At 36.7% G+C, this 23,785-nt stretch overlaps 1 protein-coding gene and 1 pseudogene across 2 annotated transcripts; both read right to left on the bottom strand.

Moving 5' to 3' along the window:
• Positions 1 to 1,249: 1,249 nt before the first annotated feature.
• LOC125206123 (acyl-CoA-binding domain-containing protein 3-like) lies at positions 1,250 to 3,188 on the bottom strand. 2 transcript variants are annotated; one of them, XM_048105425.1, is made up of 3 exons: positions 2,715 to 3,187; positions 1,828 to 1,921; positions 1,250 to 1,547 (listed from the first exon to the last, which is right to left on the bottom strand). In XM_048105425.1, exons 1-3 carry the CDS (start codon positions 3,101 to 3,103, stop codon positions 1,521 to 1,523), a joined length of 510 nt encoding a protein of 169 aa, XP_047961382.1. In that variant the 5' UTR covers positions 3,104 to 3,187; the 3' UTR covers positions 1,250 to 1,520. The 2 variants fall into 2 exon arrangements, with proteins under 2 accessions (XP_047961382.1, XP_047961377.1); XM_048105420.1 differs by lacking the exon at positions 1,250 to 1,547 and having other exon boundaries at positions 1,680 to 1,921; positions 2,715 to 3,188.
• A 3,816-nt stretch (positions 3,189 to 7,004) lies between these two features.
• LOC125195533 lies at positions 7,005 to 11,921 on the bottom strand (annotated as a pseudogene).
• Positions 11,922 to 23,785: the final 11,864 nt, after the last annotated feature.

Raw genomic sequence — 23,785 nt, 5'->3', positions numbered from 1 at the left:
ATGTGGTGGGCGTATTTAGCGAAAATGCAGCTTCCTCTTTTGGTGGTTACTTTAGTGGTGGCTTCAAGCATTTTGAAGTCCGTTCAGATTGGCCAAGCTGACAATTTCCGCAGTTTGAAATTCTTTTATCTTGCCTTCAAAACATTCTGGGCCAAAATGATCATCTTCTGATGCAATCTCTGCTTTATTCTTCCATATTATTTTGTTCTCTCCACTTAATGCAAAATAAAACTGCGTAAAATCTCAGTCACTCAAGAAATGAGTCATCCCTCTTAGAACAAATAGAATAATAATACTAATACATAAAACAATGACTATATTCCATTAACTTTTCAACCCTCACTCTATTATATTTTTTAAAATCCGTGTTGTGTCAAAGTTATTATATTTCTTAAAATCCGTGTTGTGTCAAAGTGAGATACATGTGAAAGAATAAAGGAGGTATATAAAATTATGGTTCACAATACACTTAACTTTTTCATTTTTTTTTTCTTAATAAAATCTAACCAATTCTTAAAACTCGGATTAATAATATACTATGAGACTACTAATGGGGACATGATGAAATATTATTTTTATTCTTTAGTGGTTATAGAATCGTTTTCTAGTCGTATAATTGTTTTTTATCCGACATGACCAGTCAAGCGAATTATATTCAATCTTATTTGTGACCCCTCTCTTGTTCGAGTTATTGACATTGATCAAGAGACAATCCTCTTGACATTCTGAATAATGAACTATGATAATTATGGATAATATGAAATAACGAGAAAGTCAGATGTATTGCATTCTATCTGCAATGTTTATAGACTGAGGATATTGATGAGCTGGAAATTGGTTTGACCCAACAAATTGTCTGACAACTACGGTATTCTAATAATTATATTATAATAATTTTTTATTCTTTTCAATAATCGCCCTATAAAAATTTGATAAATTGGTTGACCTCCTACATTTTCTTATTGTTTTGATAATTAAGGTATTCAACTTTTACCAAATTTTTATTTTCAAAAACTAAAAATTGTGTTTATTTAATACATGAACTTTCAATTGTTTGAATTTTCAACCAGTTATAATTTGCCTGAACACTTCAAATGTCTACTTATATAGGGCTTAAAAAAAATCGATGCACTAATTTGCCAATTCAACTACTTACAATGTAGTCCATTCGTCTGAAAGTCATAACTTGTTCAAAATTAGTTAAAAGTTTGTGTATCCGGAGACAAATTTAGACTGAACTATATATCAATGAGAAAATAAAAATTAAAATTAAATGGAGTAAAAAAATAATTGAATAATGCACATCTTTTTTCCCCTCCATTGCTAGGTAGATAGGGGGGGTAAGATATGCCAATCAGATTGAAACAGTAGATCAAGAGAAAATGACTCGTTTCCCTTCACATAATTATTATGACTAATCTATCAATTATTCTAATATATATTTATATATATATATATACACCCCCTGCATTATGTTCATCAATTATCAACATTCAGCCAATATTGATGATCAATTACAGTCAACTCACAGCTTCATCTCTTTCACCCTGTGACATATATGTACAACTTTATCATAAGTTATTATGACCAAGAAAACGTTTTTATGATCACAAATTGTAATAGTATTTACTTATATGAAGAGTTTGTTGAGGAGGAAGTTCACAAATAAAACAAACAAATATAATAATCAACATATGAATTTGATGTAAAAAATAATTAAAACTATAGTAATTCATAACTTTCGCGTGCTACTCTTCTAACCAATGGGTCTTAAAATAAAATCTCATAGAAAATTAGAAGAGAAAGAAAAGACAGAAAAATCATTACCTTTTTCCAATCAGGAATTGCCTCCGACAATGTGGCTATATATTTCTCCATCGCTATCTCCTCACTTATACTCCCTACCTTCTTCCAAGCGTTCCTGTCACATAATTAATCAAGGTGTTTTATTTTTTCCTAGTTATGTTTAATTAATAATCAGCCCAATCAAATTAACATACTTCTGTTACAAAATAAGTATCGAACATTCGAACTAAATCCGTAGTATGAACTACTCCCTCCGTCCCACTTAAGATGACACGTTTTCCTTTTTAGTTTGTCCCAACTAAGATGACACATTTCATTTTTTGGTAACTTTCTCTCTCCAATTAATACACTCAACCATTTTTTTCTCACTCCTATTAAAATATTATCTTTCTTTATCTCTCTACTTTAATAGGTACACCCACATTTTCTCTCTCCAATTAAACACTTTAACCAATAACTCCTAAAATCCCATGCCAGCTAAGCAACGTCATCTTAGCCGGGACGGAAGAGTACTACAAATTAATTTTACACAAGAATAATACAACAAATTAATAGTCATATCTCCGTCCAAAAAAAAAAGACTAATTTTATCTTTTTGGATTGTCCCTCGTAGTTACAACAAGTCTATATATAGAAAGTTTTTAACGAATTACATGTCTCGTGAATCCTATAATCCACTAACAATACTTCCATTATCGTTTCACTCCCTTTCCTTTTTTTATCCCTCCCTTAATTTCAAATTGCACATTATAACCCTAGTCATTTACGAGTCTATCTATAAAAATTCTCCTAATGTAAATTATTTAATTCAATTCACGAGTTTAGTGGAGTAAATAAGAGTCGAACCACAAACTACTCAAATTCTTGAATAAAAATTCTCTACTGCAAAACTTTGAAAAACAAAATACCATTTGGATCGAGCAGATAGGTGCAATGCAGTGGGCCGCGATCCATAGCAAGGCCCTTGAAGAGCAGCCTTCTGAAGCCCATAGAGCTGCAGCTTCACATCTTCACCAATGCTTTGACATGATTCCACATAAACCATAGCCTCACCAAATATCTTCTCCAATTCGCTTCTCTCAACTCCCTCCCAATCCCAATCATCATTGATCCGATTACCCTCCGATTCCAGCCGCTTCTCACCCGCACCGACACTTTCAACTTCTCCTCTCCTCGCAATTACTAAATCAGAGCCGCTCTGTTTCGAAGATTGATGCGAATCGAGGGTGTCGAGAATCAGGAAAACCAAAGCAGATAATCCAACCAGGGCTAGCAGTAAAATTTGCACCAAATCCATGCGTTGTATGTATCTAGACTAGAAAGAGAAAAGAGAGAGATGGGAATAATGGGGAACACGAACAAAATAGAAAAAAGCGGTGGGTTTGAAGGGATATGGGCAGAGTATATTCGGGTACAAGCATTCACCGAGTGGGCCCCGCGGCCCAGGTGATAACGATTCGATTCCGTTAAATTTAATCATTATTTTATGTTGCGGTTTGCAGCAGACATTGTTAATTGCTGATGATATATATGGTTTGTGTTGTTTCCTACTGCTCAAGCAACACAGATACAGATTGAATAGATCACGAAATCCCGCAAAATCAATGTATATCTTCGATAATTAATAAAGAGATTAATTTATTAAAACCACTACATAGTAGTAGTAATTCAATATATTGCACACCCTGGCCTCATTTTGTATGCTTATTTAATTATTTATAACTAAAAATCAAATAATCTTTCTGTCTTTTAAAAATTACGTTATACTTCCTCCGTCTTTATTCTTTATGAACTATTTACTTTTACGTCCATTCCCTAAAAAAATGAACATTTGAATTTTGAAAAATTCAAACAACATATTACCAATACGCATCATTTTGTTTACTCTCTTCGTCCCAAGGAAGATGACCCTTTCCTTGGGCGGCACGGGATTTTATGCAGTTAATTTTTGTGTTAAGAGGAGAGTAAAATAAGAGAGAGGGAATAAAGTAGAGATAAAGTGTTTCCATTTTAAGTAATAGGTCATGTTGGTTGGGACAAACCAAAAAGGAAAGTGAGTCTTCTTCAATGGGACGGATGGAATACAACTTATACTATTACCATTAACAACTTTTAATACTATTATAATAATATTGACCTCACTTTCTATTAAAATTATTTCTACTACACTTTTTCTCTCTCTTGCTTTTCTCCTTATTTATTAAAATTCATGCCGAAATCATTGTTCATACTCTTTAGGGACGGATGAGTAAGTTTTAATGTACAGTTCGAAAAGTAAGAGCATCCCCATCCGTGCTCTTAGCTAAGAGCACGGAAGTGGGCCCGGACCCACTTTTACTGCTTGTCCTTAGCTAAGAGCACAACACCCACATCCGTGCTCTTAGCTAAGGACAAGCTCAAGGGTCCCACCATTCTATTATTCAATTTAAATATAAACATTCCCACAATATTAAAATGCATTAAAATATCCGAAATACTATTACAAATTACAAAATAATTAAAAATTACATAATTAAAATCCTAAAAATTAAAAATTACACAAATAAAATCCTAAAAATTAAAAATTACACTACTCGTTGCCGAATTTCGCCCAAATGTGATTGATTAGATCTTTTTGTAGCTCAGTGTGGGCTCTTGTATCGCGCATTGTGTGTCTTCTTTCCATCCTCTCGTTCACCGTCGTATGCACACCTCGACGTGGGGGAGACCTCGCGGTTGAGCTTCCGGCTTCATCCTCGTCGTAAAAGTTACCCGCCATCGGTCCTTCGTCAGCTATAATCATGTTGTGCAAGATAATGCACGTGTACATGATGTCGGCGATATTCTTAACGTACCAAAGCCGAGAAGGGGACTTCACAATGTTGAATCGGCCTTGAAGGACACCAAAAGCTCTTTCGACGTCTTTCCGAGCAGACTCTTGACGCTGCGCAAAAAGAATCCGTCTCGGCTCTTGTGGATTGCTGAACGACTTCACGAAAGTCGACCACCTTGGGTAGATACCATCGGCGAGATAGTAACCCATGTGGTATGCATTTCCGTTGACGGTGAAGTCGATCGCCGGTGCTACACCATTCAAAACATCATCGAAGAGTGGTGAAGAATATAGCACGTTCAAGTCGTTGTTGGATCCGGCAACACCGAAATATGCATGCCAAATCCATAGGCGGTAGTCGGCGACCGCTTCAAGGATAAGCGTTGGGCCGCCACCTTTGTGGCCGCTTAAGTGTTGCCCCCTCCAAGCAGTCGGACAATTCTTCCACTTCCAATGCATGCAGTCAATGCTGCCTAGCATACCGGGAAAACCGTGGACTGTTTCGTGAAGACGAAGCAACCGTTGACAATCGTCGGTGGTGGGTGCCCGAAGGAATTCCTCGCCGAAAGCAGAACGAACGCCATCGCAAAAACTCTTGAGGCATAGGATTCCAGTTGACTCACCGACATGCAAATACTCGTTGAAGAGGTCAGCCGTTTGCCCAGTAGCAAGTTGTCGGATGGCACAAGTACACTTTTGCAATGCCGTGAGACTTTGCCGACCGGTTGCGTCTGCACCTTCTTGAAAGTATTCAACGCGGGTGGACAATGTGTTGACAATACGCATAAACAACCGTTTTGACATGCGAAAACGGCGCCGAAAGTAATCTTCTGGATACCGCGGCTGGTCGGAAAAATAGTCGGCAACGAGCCTTTCATGGGCTCCCTCTCGATCACGAGGGATGTAGCGACGTTTTGCTCTAGTTGGTTGAGGAGGAGGGGCGGGGGTATTGGCGGCGACATAGGCTTCATAGGCGGCATGATATTGTTCATAATATTCTTGTTCTTCGCGCTCCGCTTCCGCAATGAGATTGGTGAAATCCATTTTTGAATTTTTTAGAGAGAGTTTGGAAGATGTAGATGATTTAGTATGAAAAAGTATGAATGAGAGAGAATTTGATGTGAAAAGTGGATGATGAATGTGTGTATTTATAGATGATTTTGGGATTAAAAAAAAATAAAAAAATTCACAAAAATCCAAAAAAAACGTCTATAAACGGCTCTATTTTTTTGGGAATCCAAAAATATATTTTTTTTAATTTTTTGGTATTATTTTGAATTAATTATGAATTTTATAAAAAAAAAAATTAAAAATCGAATTTGCCAACGGCATAGCCGTTGGCCAATAAAAACACGCTGCCACGTATGGCTGCTCAGCGGCACGGACGTGCTCTTAGCTAAGAGCAGCGCCGTGCCGCTGGCATGGACGGACGAGCTCCAGCGGCGGACGGACGAGCTCTGTCCAGCGGCACGGACGGACAAGGCGACGGACGAGCACCGCTGCGGATGCTCTAAAAGAGAAGTGGAAACAAAAATTTATTATAAATATTGATAGTAGAGTATGGTTCTCATCTCATTAAAGAGAAAATATTTCTTAAAATAGAAAGTCTTTATTTTAAGAGACGGACAAAAATAAAAATAATATCTATTTTTAAATAACAGACGAAGTATATTATCTACATTAACAGAAATAAAATATTCTCTCTGTACCACAAGAGTATGCACTTTTTTCCTTTTTATTCCGTCCTACAAGAGTATGCACTTTCTAATTTTGGAAACTCTTTTATCTCTATTGAGGTGAGATTCATTTTCCACTAAAAATATTTAAATTACTTTTTCTTTCTACTTCTCTTTTACTTTACCAATTATACATTAAAACTCATGGTTGACTATACGAAGGTACCACACGAAGTTCTTAAGAAGATGAAAATATTAGTCTTTAGAAAAGTGAGTTTGAAAATTCTTGGATTCATTTATTTGTTTACTTTGTCTTGAGTTACTAACTGCGCTCCACGCAGCTCGACCCCTAGTTTGAAGATTGAAAAACAATTATAATACGGAGAAAGAAACAACTATGCATTGTATTTTATAATGGAATAAAAAATACAATGTCATATTTATAATACTAAGACCCTATACTACGTGGTTCGACGTCCTATACGTTTCGGGAAGAACTGACAAAGAAAATCCGAACGAAGCTTATTAATTTGCTTGACACTAGACATTAAATAAAATCAAAATAAAATTAATTAAACATAATAAAAAGTGATCAAGGAGAAACATAGTCCTCGTAGCGCTCGGGACGACGCTTTAGGCATCGCAACCTCTCTACTCAGGCGATCGTTTCTTCTGTCTCGTCTCCAATCATCATTTTTTCTCGGCGAGTCTCAATGCTCATTGTCATGGTCCCGTTGATCACTCATTATTGGACTTGTATCAGTGTCTGATGTTGATTCAACAATAATACTCTTATAACTTCTTGTCCACGTGTATTCATTGTCTGAAAATGTTGTGCGCATATCTTCAAAATCTCTCACATCTTGTGCTTCATCATTAGCTGTAGACTTTTGAGACATCCTTAAACTTTCAAGTTCGGTAGCCACTTCCTTCATAGTTGATCTCATTTTTCCTTTGAAATTCAAACAATTTTGTGCAAGCCTTGCAACTAAAATCACCTCTTCCTTTCTATCTTCCTCGCAAACCTTAGGATCCAAAATTGTGTCAAGACAATTTTCATCCATGCATGTAAGAAATCGTGCAGCTAGGCCCCTTTCGTCATATGTTTCATCAGAAGATATTGGTCTTTGTCCACTAAGAAGCTCGAGAAGAACTACTCCAAAACTATAAACACCACTTTTTTCAGTGAATTAACTCGCCTGAAAATACTCTGGATCTAAATATCTAAATGTACCTTTAACCATTGTAGTTAAGTGAGTTTTATTTGAAGCAACTGATCTCGACATTCCAAAATATGCCAGTTTGATAACATATTTTTCATCTAGAAGGAGATTACTAGACTTGATGTCCCTACGATATATAGGTACAAAAGATGCAGAGTGTAAGTATGCTAGCGCTCCTGCTATATCTGTTGCAATTTTTATACGCATGGTCCATGGAAAAGGAATCTCATTATTCGGATCATGAATGAAATCAAAAAGAGTACCATTGGGTAAGAATTCATACACAAGCATTGGAACCTCTGTCTCCAAACAGCACCCCAACAATCTGACCACATTCCTATGATTGATTTGCGATAGTATTGCAACCTCATTTATGAACTGATTGAGTTGGTTCTCTTCAACCAACTTTGATTTTTTTATTGCCACAATCATACCATCGGATAACATTCCTTTGTACACCGTGCCTTGCCCTCCACGTCCCAGAATTCGGTTTTCATTAAAATGATCAGTGGCTACCTCCAACTCTTTTGAAGGGAAAACTTTTGTTTTTCCAAGTGTTCCCTCATTTGTTTGTTTTTGTAAGAGAAGACCACCGTTTCTCTTAAAAAATTTCTCTTTAACAATTTTTTCCCTTCTATTTTTCAACATCTTATACAACCGAAAAGACATTGAAATGAGTAGTAGAAATCCTAATCCAGAGCCCATACCTGCATATATATTTTCTCAATTTAGAAAATAAATAGATAAATATATAAGATTATAATCAAAACAAGTATACATCTTATTTTAGATTGCAAAACCAATCATTTTTAGATAAGTCGAAGGTCATTTTTAGTTCGTTTTTAATTCATTTAGAAAATCCATATTTGAAAAATAAGGAAGTCATTTTTAGCTTATTTTAGGTTATCTTTTTTAAAATCACCTAAATATGAACTAAAAATGACCTATATGTTATTTAAAAAATTACTTGTTTATTCTGGTTCTATGTTTTGCATTAATATTGAGTTTATCATATATCACATTGATTTGAATTGATTCTTTTGGATGGTAAGAATTGTGTTGCATGTACGAGCTTGTATATTTCAATTTACATGATATTTTTGCTCGTTCCTTATATGTAGAGATGATTTTACTTGTACAATTTATGAAATAAGAAGATATTCTTACCTATAAAAATTATTGTCTTGGTCTTGGAGGGCGGCAACTGAAAGCAACCCCTGCCATCTTTCCTTCCATCACCATAATACCCTTTTGGATATGAGCAGTAAAATGATCCAAGAGTATTGATACAACTTGAATTTGAGTCACATGGATTAGTTGTGTTATCAGCACACTCATCAATATCTGGTCAAAAAGGAAAAAAAAAAATGCATAAAGAGATACACCATGATTTTGAAATGTTAATCATTTGATGACCTAACCTAAAAGTGAATGGTGACTTTAGTGTAAAGATTTGAATGTTAGCATGCTGAGGATCAATTGATCTTAATTTGTTGGATAGGTCGTTAGAAATCAAAATAAGTTTGAAAAAAATTAAAATAATACCAACCTTGACATCCCGGAGCAAGGTAGGGATCACCTTGATATCCTTTGGAGCACTTACAAAGGTAGCCTCCAATTGTTGCATCAAAATCAACACAATCAGTGTTATTTTGACACACAAAAGCAGTGGGGTCCGATTGCGCTTGCTTGCAATTAAGCGACCCAACCCTCCAATTCAGCGGGAATATTGAATTCTGTCTGTTTCTTTTTAGATGATAAGGTGAAATTTGTGTTCGATTATTGAAAATACCATATGATGCTGCAGATTGATCCTTGTGTCCAACGAAGGCAATGCTGCAAGAGAAATTCATACGTGGCCATAGTCCAATAAATTCACTCAAATTTGCTTCCACGTAAGAGGTGCCTGCAAATATCGACCATGATCTTGTCTTAAAAGAAATCTCTAAGGGTCCGTTCGGTACACGAAATTTAATTAGAATGTATGGAATTACTCCCTCCGACAGCTAAAGTGATTAACTGATTTTCGGCACGTGCTTTGAAAAATTGATAATAACTAGTTAATGTGGAGAGAAAATAAAGCAAAAGAAAGAGTAATGCATACTGAGGAAGTCTTCTTCTACATTATTCTCTCTCTTACTTTACTTTCTCTCCATTTTAACAAGCTATTACTATCATTTTTTCTGAAACAACGGCCAAAAAGAAATAAACCACTTGAGTTGGGACGGAGGGAGTATAATTCAATTCCAAATCCTTGGTTTGGAAAAAATGATGTAATTAATATGAAATTGAATTAAAGAAATCATGCATACACACTCACATGAGTGTGCAGTATGTGTAGTGACTGTGTGGGTGTGTGTGGCAGAGCTATGTGTGTGTGTGTGACTGAGATTGTGTGTGTATGTGTAACTGTATGTGTATGTGTGTGTTTGTAGTGACTGTGTGTGTGTGTGAGTATGTGTGTGTTTGTAGTGACTGTGTGTGAAAGAGACTTTGAGTATGTGTTTGTGTGTCCATGTGTGTAGAACTATGTCTCTGTTCATGTAGTGACTGTTTGTGTGAAAACTACGAGCGTGTGTGTGTGTGTGTCTTTGTGTGTAAGTGTGTGTGTGTTTGTGTTTCTCTCTGTGTGTGATTGACTATGTGTGTAAATGTGTGTGTGTGTGTGTTTTACTCTCTGTGTGATTGACTAAGTGTTTAAATGTGTGCATGTTTGTGTGTGTAACTGTGTGTAACATGTATTGTGTTTATATAATGTGTAAAACTATTCAATTTTATAACTATTAGAAAGTTTAATTTTTTATTTTTGATATGGAATTCAAAATGTGGACTTGGCTTCAATTTCAATTCCACAACCCCGATTCCATAATACCTAACGAAGCCTAAAATTGATGAATTAAAAATATATTACCTCCAAGAATGGGTGCCCTGCAACAGCCGTTGCCAGGATCATATGCATATGGACACTCTGCATGATAATTTGTCAGAAATTTCACTTGATTGGCAAAAGGCTGCGCAACTGTTCAAACTAGAAGTTCGATTGGCATGTCGAGTAACCCCAACCACCACATCATCGCATCCAATCATGGTGATCCAACTATCATTGGTCAATGTAAATTGAGTTTTGGAGAAGTCAATAATCAGGCTTCGATGCTCCGACATAGTAACTCTGCGCTCACTATCTGACCAATTGTAGCAGGAGAGACCTAGGTTTGGATAATTCACCCAAACCCTCGATGATTCAAATCGAATGACTTCTGCCTTCAAAATAGAGAGGTAGGCTTTTCGAGGGTTGGTAGATGTATTGCAAGTTATGTCAAAAGATGGCTCCAAATAGCAATTGGGCCCCACTCCAAATGGAAACGGAATTGGCAATTCTCCACATCGATCAAGGCATCTCTCTTTCGCAATTGAACTCAACAATACTTTTGCTTGTACATCAATTGTAAACAACATTAATTACTTTACTTTGTATATACAAAATTAATGCTTCCTCAGTATGAAACAATTTCCTAACTATTTCATCCCTGAAAAGCATGTACTTTCTAATTTTGGAATAGCAACACATTATCCCTACATTATTTTATTTAGAACTTATACCATTACACTGCACTACTAAAGATGTGGAGACCACTCCCCACTAACACTACTTACACTACCTTTTATATATTAAAACTCGTACTGAATCAAATGTTTATATTTTCCAAGGACAGATGGAGTAGTAGCGATTTTATACAACCCATTAATGGCACAACTGGTCATAGGAGAAAAGAAAAACAGAAATATTTGTTTATACTAAACCCCAAAGCTATAATAACAGTTATAATAACGAATAAAAGACGCATTTTACTACTTTGAGATAACATACATACGGAGTATTTATTTTTTTCTATTAGTGGTAAGTGGACATCACACCACACATAACTCGAAGGTAACAGAGTAGGTATATATAGCTTCTAAACGCTTGAAAAACCATTTTATAATCTGAAAATTAAAGAATAAAGCATTAAATGTCTTACATTTACAGCCTCCAGGCAGGTAGGGATTGCCCGAGTATCCTTCTTGGCAGCTGCATTGATATCCTGGTGCACCAACATCAACACAATCACTCTTGTCATCACGACATGCGTATGCATTGGAATTCAGCCGCGCTGTGCTGCAGTTCTTACTCCCAATCAGCCAGTCCAGCCGCACCACAGGTGGCCTCGTCGTTGATGCCCAATTATCATTTTGCAGTACCGTAGAGTTATGGAGGTAATACAGCGGATATGAAAATGCTTTTTCCTTACCAGGCTCCAATTCCTGGATAAAGGCATAGCTGCACTGGAAAAGCTTTCTAGCTCTTAATTTTCTGCTCATGTCAAACAATTGTGCTCCCACTGTCCCAGTGTCTATGATTAACATGTTAAGTTAGATTCAAAAATATTAATGAATCAGCACTGATACAGTTCTTATGTCATAAAATGATTACTTGTGGCGATTTTTCAATATTTACAATAACAAATTAGTTCTCCACTGCGGTAGTTGAGTCATTTCTTTCGACAAGGGATTGAGAAAGAGATGTATAGTGTATTAAATAAACACTCCCTTTCTTCCATAAAATATGTGTATTAAAATGACACGAGAATTAAAGAACAATTGAAAATGTAAAAGAGAAGATGAAAAATGTAGTTAAAATATTGTTAGTAGATAGTGAGATCAACATATTAGTATTTAATAAGTTGTAATAGTGGGTCATGGTTTACGTATTGCTTTGTCCATTTCTAGTTCTATTTTTTCTACAATAGAGTTATGGAACAAGAGCTAGATCATTGTACTTTTGGCATGACAAAAAAAAAACTTCACTCACTATAACATTCCTTATGATTCATTGAGAAAAGTGTCCTGTTATATCATCCTTGTTGCATAGCTTACAGTCATAGACTCTCATATTACTCATTCACTTCTTGCTATATTGTTCCTACATCTCATTTGTAGTGACTTATGGGGACTGCATTAGTTTTATCAAACAATGTGTATCCATACTATGTAACAATTGCTGAGGTTTGAACTACTATTTCAACACTTCAAATTGTATGTGGAAAATCAATCCAATCACAAAATAAAGGTGGAAAAATATCATGGTCTCATATCCTTAATGCAATATTCTAGGATCCAAAACTGAGTTTCCTTCCTTATACAGTACTTCCCAACAAAATGGGCTAGCAGAGAAGAAGCATTGTCACATTATTTGGAATTGCTTCTCAGTCTAGTCTTTCCAGTATTGGATACCCAATACTTGTTGGGTAACACATACTACCCGGTTCGCAAACCCCTGCTAATGTGGAACTCTGCTCACTTAACATAGTATAATATACAAATTAAAGTTCGTTAGTGAACCTTAAAAATTCTAATCCTCTATCTTTAACTCAATCCGTTCAGATATGAAACATTTGGTTTTCGATACAAGATTTTATATAGTGTTGTTTTGTAAATTAATGAAGAGAGAATAAAGTAAGAGAAAAGAAAAAGTAGTGATGACATTGTTTTCATTTTAGAAAACATTTTATTTTTTTATGGGACAGAGAGAATACTATTTATTTGGGTCAACTTGTCGGGAATAGTACCAAGTATCTCAGGATCCACTTTTGTGCCTCCCAACGTTATACATCGATATAACAAGATCCTCCTCATGCACAATGTATAATCTTGTACGCATCACAACATATACAGTGCTACCAATGAGTGAATAAGAGCATCCACAATAGAAATCGGTCAGCCATAGGCCACTCTCTCTCTCTGCCACGTCAGCAGCACTAAAATTCCACCTGCCACGTCAGCATTTACTCAAATAGGTCAGCCATAGGCCAGCCGCAATAAAAATAATTCAAAACAACTACATTTACAGAATTAAATTAACGATTAAATTACGGAATTAAATTTATGAGACATATACGAGAAAATTCATTAATTTCATTTAAATTAAAAAAGTGCATCATAAAAAAATTACATAATTAAAAAAAACAAATAAATTACAATCACACAAAATACGGAATTCAATTTACGACACAAATATGGAATTAATTTAAAGTTAAATATGTCCATTTATTAAGATTCACTTTAATATTCATCTTTAAAATTTAACTAAATAAATTTAATTTGATAGCCCAAAAGCCCAACTTTAAAAGTCCATTTATAAAGTCCACTAAATCCATTTAAAACCTAAAAATAAAAAGTGCCGTCTTCTCCATCTCGCTTCTTCATCTCTTCTTCTTCTTCTCCATTTCTGCATCTCTCCTCTTTCTTCCATTTCTTCGAAAAGACAAAGTAAAAATGGGCTGGCCGATTGCTAGTCGATGGGGCGCCTGCAATGGCGGCCAGCCGACCGGCTAGCGAATCGGCCAGCGCCCGTAAACAGGCGTGGGCTCGCTGATTTCTTCGCCGTTTTGCCGCTCGCCGCCTCCAATGGTTCGGCTAGCGGACCAGCCAGCGCCGAAAATCGGCTAGCCGGCCCGCTAGCCGTCGTTGGAGATGCTCTAATATAAAATCTTATGCATACGGCCATATGGGTGTGTTCCTCTTTTGCTACCATTTTCTCCAAAGCTCCTCCAAAACTCTCGATGTAACTACCAAACTGAGGGATAAGATCGGATGCTTTGAATATTAAATATTTTGAAGACATTACTTAGCTTGTGAAGGATATAATTTTTCGATTGTTTTATCTTGTTCAATTTGTATAGCCAAAATTTGTTTAGGCTCTTAAGATGACAAGATCTATCATGAAGAACCGTTGGTGCAAACGGTTGAATCCAGATCCCAAGGGCCCCTCACATAGCACTGGAAGAATCAAACAGTGAGATAAGTCTTTATTGACTATTTACTGAAAGATGAGGTCTCGGTGATTGTCATAACATTGAACATACGATATTAATTGAAAACTACTTTGACTTTTCAAATAGTGAGGGTATTTTGTTGATAGATTGGGTAATAAGTGATGCTAGTATGGTTATTGTAATGAATCGTGTGCTGGGAGAGAAGTCAGTATGATAATATCCCCAAGAGGTGTTTAGAAAAAAGTTTTATTATTCAAAAAACTAGCCAGTTGGAATTTTTGTCGACCTTTCAGAAGTGTACCGCTGCAATTAGGTAGCTTGCCTATGCCGGACCGGTTGGCATGTTCGACAAATACCGACAAACGGTTGAGACGACTAGCCTAACGGTTTGGAGGCAGTTTTGCAGGAGCATATAGGACATCTTCGGGCCAGAGTATCTACGAAAGCCAACCGCCGAGGATTGCCAAATACTGCTAGATACGCACGGGAGGGTGCACGGTTTGACAAGCTTTGCCCACACAAAGGTCAACTCTGAGTTAAAGGGAATAGATCAGAAGATCAGAAGATCAGTGGTAGAGATCGACTGGAGAAGGAGTTTGAATTCAATTTATTGAATTCATACGGTAAATCGTTGTTTTTAATTGCATATATATTTTCAGTATGATCTGTGATTATACGCTTATGAACATGTTTATTTGTTTACAATCGGAAAAAACATGTTTAGATGTAAATCTTTCAATCAAACTAAATAGATTTCCACTGCAAAACCAACAGTTGGTTCTAGAGGGTTAGATTTGCACCAATGAGCAATGTTCAAGTATCACAACATGTCCCTTAAGCAGGCCTCTGAGTACCTTTTAGAGAGTCCACAATAATGTGGACACGGCCAGTGGACAAGCCACAAAAAGTTGTCCACAGCCACAAATCACATTATTTTATCAATTGTTGGTATATTTTTGTTCAATTCAAATAAAAATTATCGGACGATAATAATTAGAAAAAACACATAATTTAATTTTTAAAAAATTAGAACCAAATATTCGTTGTATTATAAAAAGAGGAAAATTATACAACGAAAATTATCGACATCATACAAACAACACTGCATCAAACACCGAATGTGCCCCCTCCCATAAGTGCCCATATCTCTTCAACCAAATCGGCCTGGAGTTGGGTATGTGTTGTTTCCCTGCGCATATCGGTGAAACATTGGATCAAGTATTGATCACAACGTGGTACACCCATCCGTATCAGTGCACTGTGGCAACACCGTGACTTGAACTAACACTCTCGTCCGATGCCCAGCGCTCTGCAGCAAATCCTTCATCATCTATTATCACGTTATGCTATATGATACTCCCTCTGTCCGCCATTAGAAGTCTCATTTCATGGCGGCACGAGTTTTAAGAAATGTTAAGAAAAGAGGGCGGAAAAAAGTTAGTGGAATGGAGTCCCACTTGTATATATTACTTTTAAATGAAATGTGAGTAGAATGAGTTAGAGGAAGGTGGGGTCCTATTACCATTTATTGTAAAAGTGAACAACAGGTCGAACTAAAATGGAAAAACAGGACTCTTGTTCGCGGACAGAGGGAGTACATGCATACATGATATTGGCGACATCATTTTCATGCCAAACTCATGCCAGACACCGTGTAATGGCCCATCGCGCTTGGAGCACACCAAAACCTCGCTCAAGATCCTTCCTAGCACCCTCTTGATGTCGCACGAAATAGGATTTTTTTCGGAGCAATCGGATACCGGATTGTCTTGACAAATATGGGGCAACGAGGGTATATCCCATCTGCCAAATAGTAGGCCTTGTTGTACTACGTGACGTTGGCCACGAATTTGACCTCCGGACCCTCACCCCAGCACTCGTCATTGAAGAGATGCGACAACTGCAGAACGTTGATGTCGTTGTTCGACCCTGCGACACCCAAATACGCATGCCAGATCTGCAACGGGTAGTCAGCAACGACTGCCAGAATCATCGAGGGGTGTTTGCCTTTGAATCCAGTAGTGAACTGCCCTTTCCAAGCCACCATGCAGTTCCTCCACTCCTAGTGCATACAATCGATGCTGATAATCATATCTGGAAAACCGTGCACCCTCCCGTGCGTATCTAGCAGTATTTGGCAATCCTCGGCGGTTGGCTTTCGTAGATACTCTGGCCCGAAGATGTCCTATATGCTCCTGCAAAACTGCCTCCAAACCGTTAGGCTAGTCGTCTCAACCGTTTGTCGGTATTTGTCGAACATGCCAGCCGGTCCGGCATAGGCAAGCTACCTAATTGCAGCGGTACACTTCTGAAAGGTCGACAATCCGATCTGGCCGCTGGCACCACGTTGGAGGGTGAAGCACATGTACCGCCCCGCTAATGACGTCTCTATATGGGTGAAGAGCCGCTGAGACATTCTAAAATGCCGACGGAAAATCTCTGGTGGATAACGGAGGTTATCGCCAAAGTAGTCATCCATCAGTCACTGGTGAGCACCGGCATGGTCACGTCGGATTATCCGCCGAGGATAGATCGGACGAGGGACCGCCGCTGCCGCCTCCCACTCCGCTTCCTCATCAGCTTCCCGCTCCGCTTCCTCATCAGCTTCTCGCTGCATCTCTTCAACCACCGCATAAAACGCCTCATCCCAAAATTGTTGATCGTCATTGTCCATTTTTTGAAAGTGGTTTAGAGAAAAATTAAGAAGAGTAGAGATTGGAATTGTGTGAAAATAATAAGGGGAATAGGGGATATTTATAGGAGAAAAAATGAAAAATAAAAAATTGGTGACCGGCACCGCCGTGGATTGTCGGGCCGTGCAATAGGCTGCAATGGGCAGCACCGCGGCCTCGGTCCCACCGTCCTGTCCTCGCCGTCTACTCGGTGCGGCCCCGTCCTCCCCTCCGCTGCGGCTGGACGCGTCTAGCGCTGTAGAGCGCCGCGGCGCCGCAGAGGAGGCGGCGGCCACCACGGCTCGCCTATAGTGGACACTCTTGCATCCTCCTAGACGCCTTGTCAGACCGGGATGTGAGGGGCCCTTGGGGTTGAATATAGTGGACACTCTTGCATCCTCCTAGACGCCTTGTCAGACCGGGATGTGAGGGGCCCTTGGGATCTGGATTCAACCGTTTGCACCAACGGTTCTTCATGATAGATCTTGTCATCTTAAGAGCCTAAACAAATTTTGGCTATACAAATTGAACAAGATAAAACAATCGAAAAATTATATCCTTCACAAGCTAAGTAATGTCTTCAAAATGTGAGGGGCCCTTGGGATCTGGATTCAACCGTTTGCACCAACGGTTCTTCATGATAGATCTTGTCATCTTAAGAGCCTAAACAAATTTTGGCTATACAAATTGAACAAGATAAAACAATCGAAAAATTATATCCTTCACAAGCTAAGTAATGTCTTCAAAATATTTAATATTCAAAGCATCCGATCTTATCCCTCAGTTTGGTAGTTACATCGAGAGTTTTGGAGGAGCTTTGGAGAAAATGGTAGCAAAAGAGGAACACACCCATATGGCCGTATGCATAAGATTTTATATTAGAGCATCTCCAACGACGGCTAGCGGGCCGGCTAGCCGATTTTCGGCGCTGGCTGGTCCGCTAGCCGAACCATTGGAGGCGGCGAGCGGCAAAACGGCGAAGAAATCAGCGAGCCCACGCCTGTTTACGGGCGCTGGCCGATTCGCTAGCCGGTCGGCTGGCCGCCATTGCAGGCGCTCCATCGGCTAGCGATCGGCCAGCCCATTTTTACTTTGTCTTTTCGAAGAAATGGAAGAAAGAGGAGAGATGCAGAAATGGAGAAGAAGAAGAAGAGATGAAGAAGCGAGATGGAGAAGACGACACTTTTTATTTTTAGGTTTTAAATGGATTTAGTGGACTTTATAAATGGACTTTTAAAGTTGGGCTTTTGGGCTATCAAATTAAATTTATTTAGTTAAATTTTAAAGATGAATATTAAAGTGAATCTTAATAAATGGACATATTTAACTTTAAATTAATTCCATATCTGTGTCGTAAATTGAATTCCGTATTTTGTGTGATTGTAATTTATTTGTTTTTTTTAATTATGTAATTTTTTTATGACGCACTTTTTTAATTTAAATGAAATTAATGAATTTTCTCGTATATGTCTCATAAATTTAATTCCGTAATTTAATCGTAAATTTAATTCTGTAAATGTAGTTGTTTTAAATTATTTTTATTGCGGCTGGCCTATGGCTGACCTATTTGAGTAAATGCTGACGTGGCAGGTGGAATTTTAGTGCTGCTGACGTGGCAGAGAGAGAGAGTGGCCTATGGCTGACCGATTTCTATTGTGGATGCTCTTATTCACTCATTGGTAGCACTGTATATGTTGTGATGCGTACAAGATTATACATTGTGCATGAGGAGGATCTTGTTATATCGATGTATAACGTTGGGAGGCACAAAAGTGGATCCTGAGAAATAGTAGTTCAAACCTCAGCAATTGTTACATAGTATGGATACACATTGTTTGATAAAACTAATGCAGTCCCCATAAGTCACTACAAATGAGATGTAGGAACAATATAGCAAGAAGTGAATGAGTAATATGAGAGTCTATGACTGTAAGCTATGCAACAAGGATGATATAACAGGACACTTTTCTCAATGAATCATAAGGAATGTTATAGTGAGTGAAGTTTTTTTTTTGTCATGCCAAAAGTACAATGATCTAGCTCTTGTTCCATAACTCTATTGTAGAAAAAATAGAACTAGAAATGGACAAAGCAATACGTAAACCATGTTCTAAAGAAGCTGAGAAAGCCAGAAGTGAGACATTGCAATTTGGAGAACTTGGAGAAGTAGCATTAACCGGGCAATACCCGATCTCATACTCCTCCCCGCAAAACGCTAAGCAGCCGCCATTGTTGTCGGATTGTACCACCGCGTCGTCGCACCCTATGGCTGTGAGTCTATTTTTGTGACGTATACGGAGTCCCCGACAAGTTCACCCTCACATGATCTCTATATGTTGCATGTCCACCTTCATAGCAAACTGCAGCTAAATTCAGGTACTTGACCCGAATATATGTTTCATTTATTTCAACAACTTGTTTATCAATAATGGAGAGGTAGGCTTTTGAAGAATTGCAATTTATGTTAAAATGTGGGTTGAGGGAGCAATCCAACCCGACTCCGAATGGATATGGAACTAGCAAATCCCCGCAGTGATCTGGGCATCCGGGTTTCGCATTTAGAGCGGTGGAAAATGCTGGTGAAACAAAGAAGAAGAAGATATAAAACAGTTGCCAAAACATTATTAGATAGTTGATACTGGGTTATCGAGTAGTTACTTATATATACAAGTAGAATATTAGATTATCTACTGAAAAAAATATTTTCATGCAATTCTAGTCCAATAAACACATCCAAAATTTGTGTCGACTTCTTCACTTTTTAAAACTGTTTACTTTTTCTGTGTTTCGTATACAAGTTTGAAATCTGTTCTAGTTGGTGTATTTTTTGGTTTGACTATAGTGTTGGTTCTTTTAGTTTTTATATTTAGTATCCTTCATTCATCTCATTTTAGGAGTCCCGTTTTACTATTTTTGTGTCCCAATTCTTGGTTGGAATATTCTATAAATAGTATTAGGCTCATATTCCACTAACATTTTTCCACTCGCATTTTATTATAAAACTAATATAATCCACATTCTATTATCTTTTTTCACCAACTTTCCTTTACATTTCTTAAAATTCGTGTCGAACTCAAATGAGACTCCTAAAGTTGGACGAAGTAGTATTTATCATCAAAGGTATTAATAAATTAATTTGTGACTACTAGATTTATCATCTTCGCATATATATTTATTATTTGATCAAATATCTAAATTCGCGTGTGTAAAACTTACCATTCTACTAGAATTATTAAATACCGAAATGAGGCAAATATTTTTAGCGTAAATCGCATTTTCAAGTTAATTTGATCTAAGCTGTTACACAACGACTATATGCTGGTATATTATAAATCAAGTAATTTTATTTTTAAATATTTTTTTAGCGTATCCCACACTCCAATATGTTAAGGTCAATATAAAGATATATATTCCAACACACGGCCATCAGAAGACTTTGAAATTTGAATAATAACTATATGTATGGGGCCATCTTAAAATGCTCATACTATTCCAATCTAAAACTAAGATTAATTTTACAGCATAAGATATTAAAATAAGTAGATAGAGATTAGATTTTACAATAAAATATCAATAAATAAATGAGTAAAATTATGAATCTGTCATAACATGATAATTTTTGGGATTTTTCTAATATGAACAATTGAACATAGTGTTTTAAAAATATCAATACAAAGATATAGATATTCCAACACAAGTACACTAAAAGTTATTTTTATACATTTATTGATACATAATCTGCTTATCAACATATACGAATAAGATATAGTATAACTGTATCATACCCCCTAGGTCATGGACTTGCGCTCTTTTATTTTCATCAATTTGTTAAAGTCCAATTATAATTAATTAATGTCCAATATCCTAATGTAGTTTATATATCTTTCAAAAATCATTGCCAACTTCAAAATTCTTGTACCCCTTGAAGCTGTAAAATTGAGGTGAAGTTTTAGTTTGAGGGATAAGATCACCTGTTGGTATATTACATGTTCAAGGTGGAGATTTCTTGGGTTTTTTGTGATCATGCAAATAACCACAATTGTTGGGTTTAAATGCAATTAACATAAGTTTGACAGTTAAATGAGCTTTTTGAATGAGCTTTATTGAATAAGCTTTTGAATAAGCTTATTGAATGAGCTTTTGAAGCAACTTTTCGTCGACAGGCGCTGAGATTGAGATATAAAAGGGATTCCATAGATGAGATAGATCACAGAAGAGAATGTACTTCAAATTTATGACTGATAATAGCTTGCGGTTTTGATCTTCATAGTAAATTGAGTCTTCGTTGTATACTTCTTTCTTGTTCGAGGGAATAATAAACGATTAATCTTTTTGATCTTCATAGTAAATTGAGTGTTCGTTGTATACTTCTTTCTTGTTCGAGGGAATAATAAACGATTAATCTTCTTTCTCGTGGATGTAGACTTACCACGTAATACTATTGTGTAGGGCTGTCAAAATGGATAGCGGGTATTGGATACCCGATATTCGAACCCGAAAAAATCGGATAATTGGATACCCGAAACCCGATTTTTCGGGTTTCGGATCGGGATCGGATAGTGAAAATTTTGGATTATCGGGTATCGGGTTATCCAATATCCAATCGGGTATACCCGAATTATCCGATTTTTTTAAAATTAATAATTATGTTTTTTTTTAAATGTAATTTTCTTTCTTAATTATATTTTAGTTAATACTTACTGTAATAGTTAGCATATTGGATTAGATTATACCCCAAAATTCACACCGCCCCCCTCCCCTCTCCTGCTTTCTCGCTGCGCTTAACTCCGTCGCTGGTCGTCTCCTCTCGGTAGTCTCTCCATCTCCTCTCAGCCGCCACCAGCCGCCCTCCCTTTCTTCCATCCTCTACTGCCCAGTCTCTCCCTCTCCTCTCGGAATAGTAATTCCATCACTACCTCAATATTTAAAATTGTTGACACTACTGTTTAATAATATTTGGCAATGTATGGAGAATTGGCTGTATATAGTACTATAACTTTAAATATTTGGTCGTTCATGGAGAGTTGGCATTTTAAAACTTGACGGTATATATTTTTAATAATTGTGGAATGCTCATTTTGTATTTAGTTTTTCTCTTAAATATTACTTTAATTTTGTATTAAATTCTAATTAAATAATATTAAATAAATTCTTAAAGTTTGTAGTTAATTTTCTAAAATCAAAATCACAATCGGGACTGGATACCCGAGTCGGGTATCCGGGTACCCGAAATTAAATTCGGGTCGGGTATCGGGTATTGGATTTAGAGAATTCGGGATCGGGTATCCGAAAATTTTGGATCCGGTATCCGCGGGTATCCAATTTGACAGGCCTACTATTGTGTTTGATTTGTTGTTTACATATCTTGGTACCTCATTTTTATTATTCATGCATCAGTTGATTAAGATATACTCCCCCACTCCCTAAAATTTTGTCATATTTTTTCATTTTCCTCCGTCCCACAAATGTCACATTTCACTTTTTACTATTTTTGACTTTGTAGTGGCCCCACATTCCAATAACTTATTTTCACTCACATTTTATTATAAAACTAATACTTTAAAATAGGATCCACATGCTACCAACTTTTTCAACTCACTGTCTATTACATTTCTTAAAACTTGTGCCCATCCAAACTGTGACAAAATTTTGGGGACGGAAGGAGTGCTATACCTGTCAAAAAATATACTCCCTCCGTCCCAAGGAAGATGACCCCTTTCTTGGGCGGCACGGGATTTTATGCAGTTATATTTTGTGTGTTGATGAGAGAGTAAAGTAAGAGAGAGGGAATAAAGTAGAGATAAAAGTGTTTCCATTTTTAGTAATGAGTCATCTTAGTTGGGACAAACCAAAAAGGAATGTGGGTCATCTTCAATGGGACGGAGGGAGTACTTATTAATTTTACTATTTTGGGATATCCATCAAAATTAGACCAATTTAGATATTGAATGTTTTAAACAAAACCTTACCCATTATTCTAAATGTGGACCTCATAATCCACTAGCACTACTTTCACCTCAATTTCTCCCTCGTTCTCTTACTTTGCCAATTAAACATTAAAGCTCGTGTCATTTACCAATTGAGCATTAAAACTTGTGTCAATCACACCTATGTCTATTTTTTCTGGACGAGGTTATTATAAAATACTCACCCCGTCCAATTCAAGATGTCTATTCTTCATTTCTAGCGTGTCCTACTCAAGATGTGCACTTTATATTAGAAAATAAATCTCTACTCATTAAAATATTTAATTAAATATTTTTTCTATAATTACTCCACTTAACAATTTCTCTTAAAATCCGTACCGCTTGAAATAGGATGGAGTGAGTAATATTTATGATTAAAATGTATAGTGTTGAAGAAAAAATTGAAAAAGAAAGTAAATAGTTGATAAAGGGAATGGAAAAAACTAAGAATGTTAGAAATTTAAGTCATAAAATGATATGAAGCGATATCTTTAAGCAAAAACATGATATGAAGCGATATATGAATATCATGTGTTATAAATGTCCTGTCTCATGCATTACTTGTAACGTCCCGGAATTTAAAACCCTAATCTTAGAGCCCTAGAATTAATTGTTGATGACGTGGAATCGAGAATGCTTTAACTTCGTGAGATGAGTCTATGTTGAAAGTTTGAAAAGTCAACCTTGTTGATTTGATGATGTGGCATGTGTTTTATTTATTGTTTATGTGGCAATTTAATTGTTTAAGGGTGAGTGAGAATGTTGGAGAAAATTTCCATAAATACTTGTCACCCTAATTCTTGTGAATTTCGAACCCT

This window comes from Salvia hispanica, chromosome 1 (genome assembly GCF_023119035.1).
Source record: "Salvia hispanica cultivar TCC Black 2014 chromosome 1, UniMelb_Shisp_WGS_1.0, whole genome shotgun sequence".
Taxonomy (NCBI): domain Eukaryota; kingdom Viridiplantae; phylum Streptophyta; class Magnoliopsida; order Lamiales; family Lamiaceae; genus Salvia; species Salvia hispanica.
The sequence above is the reverse complement of the archived record's forward strand: the minus strand, read 5'-3'. Positions and strand labels throughout refer to the sequence as shown.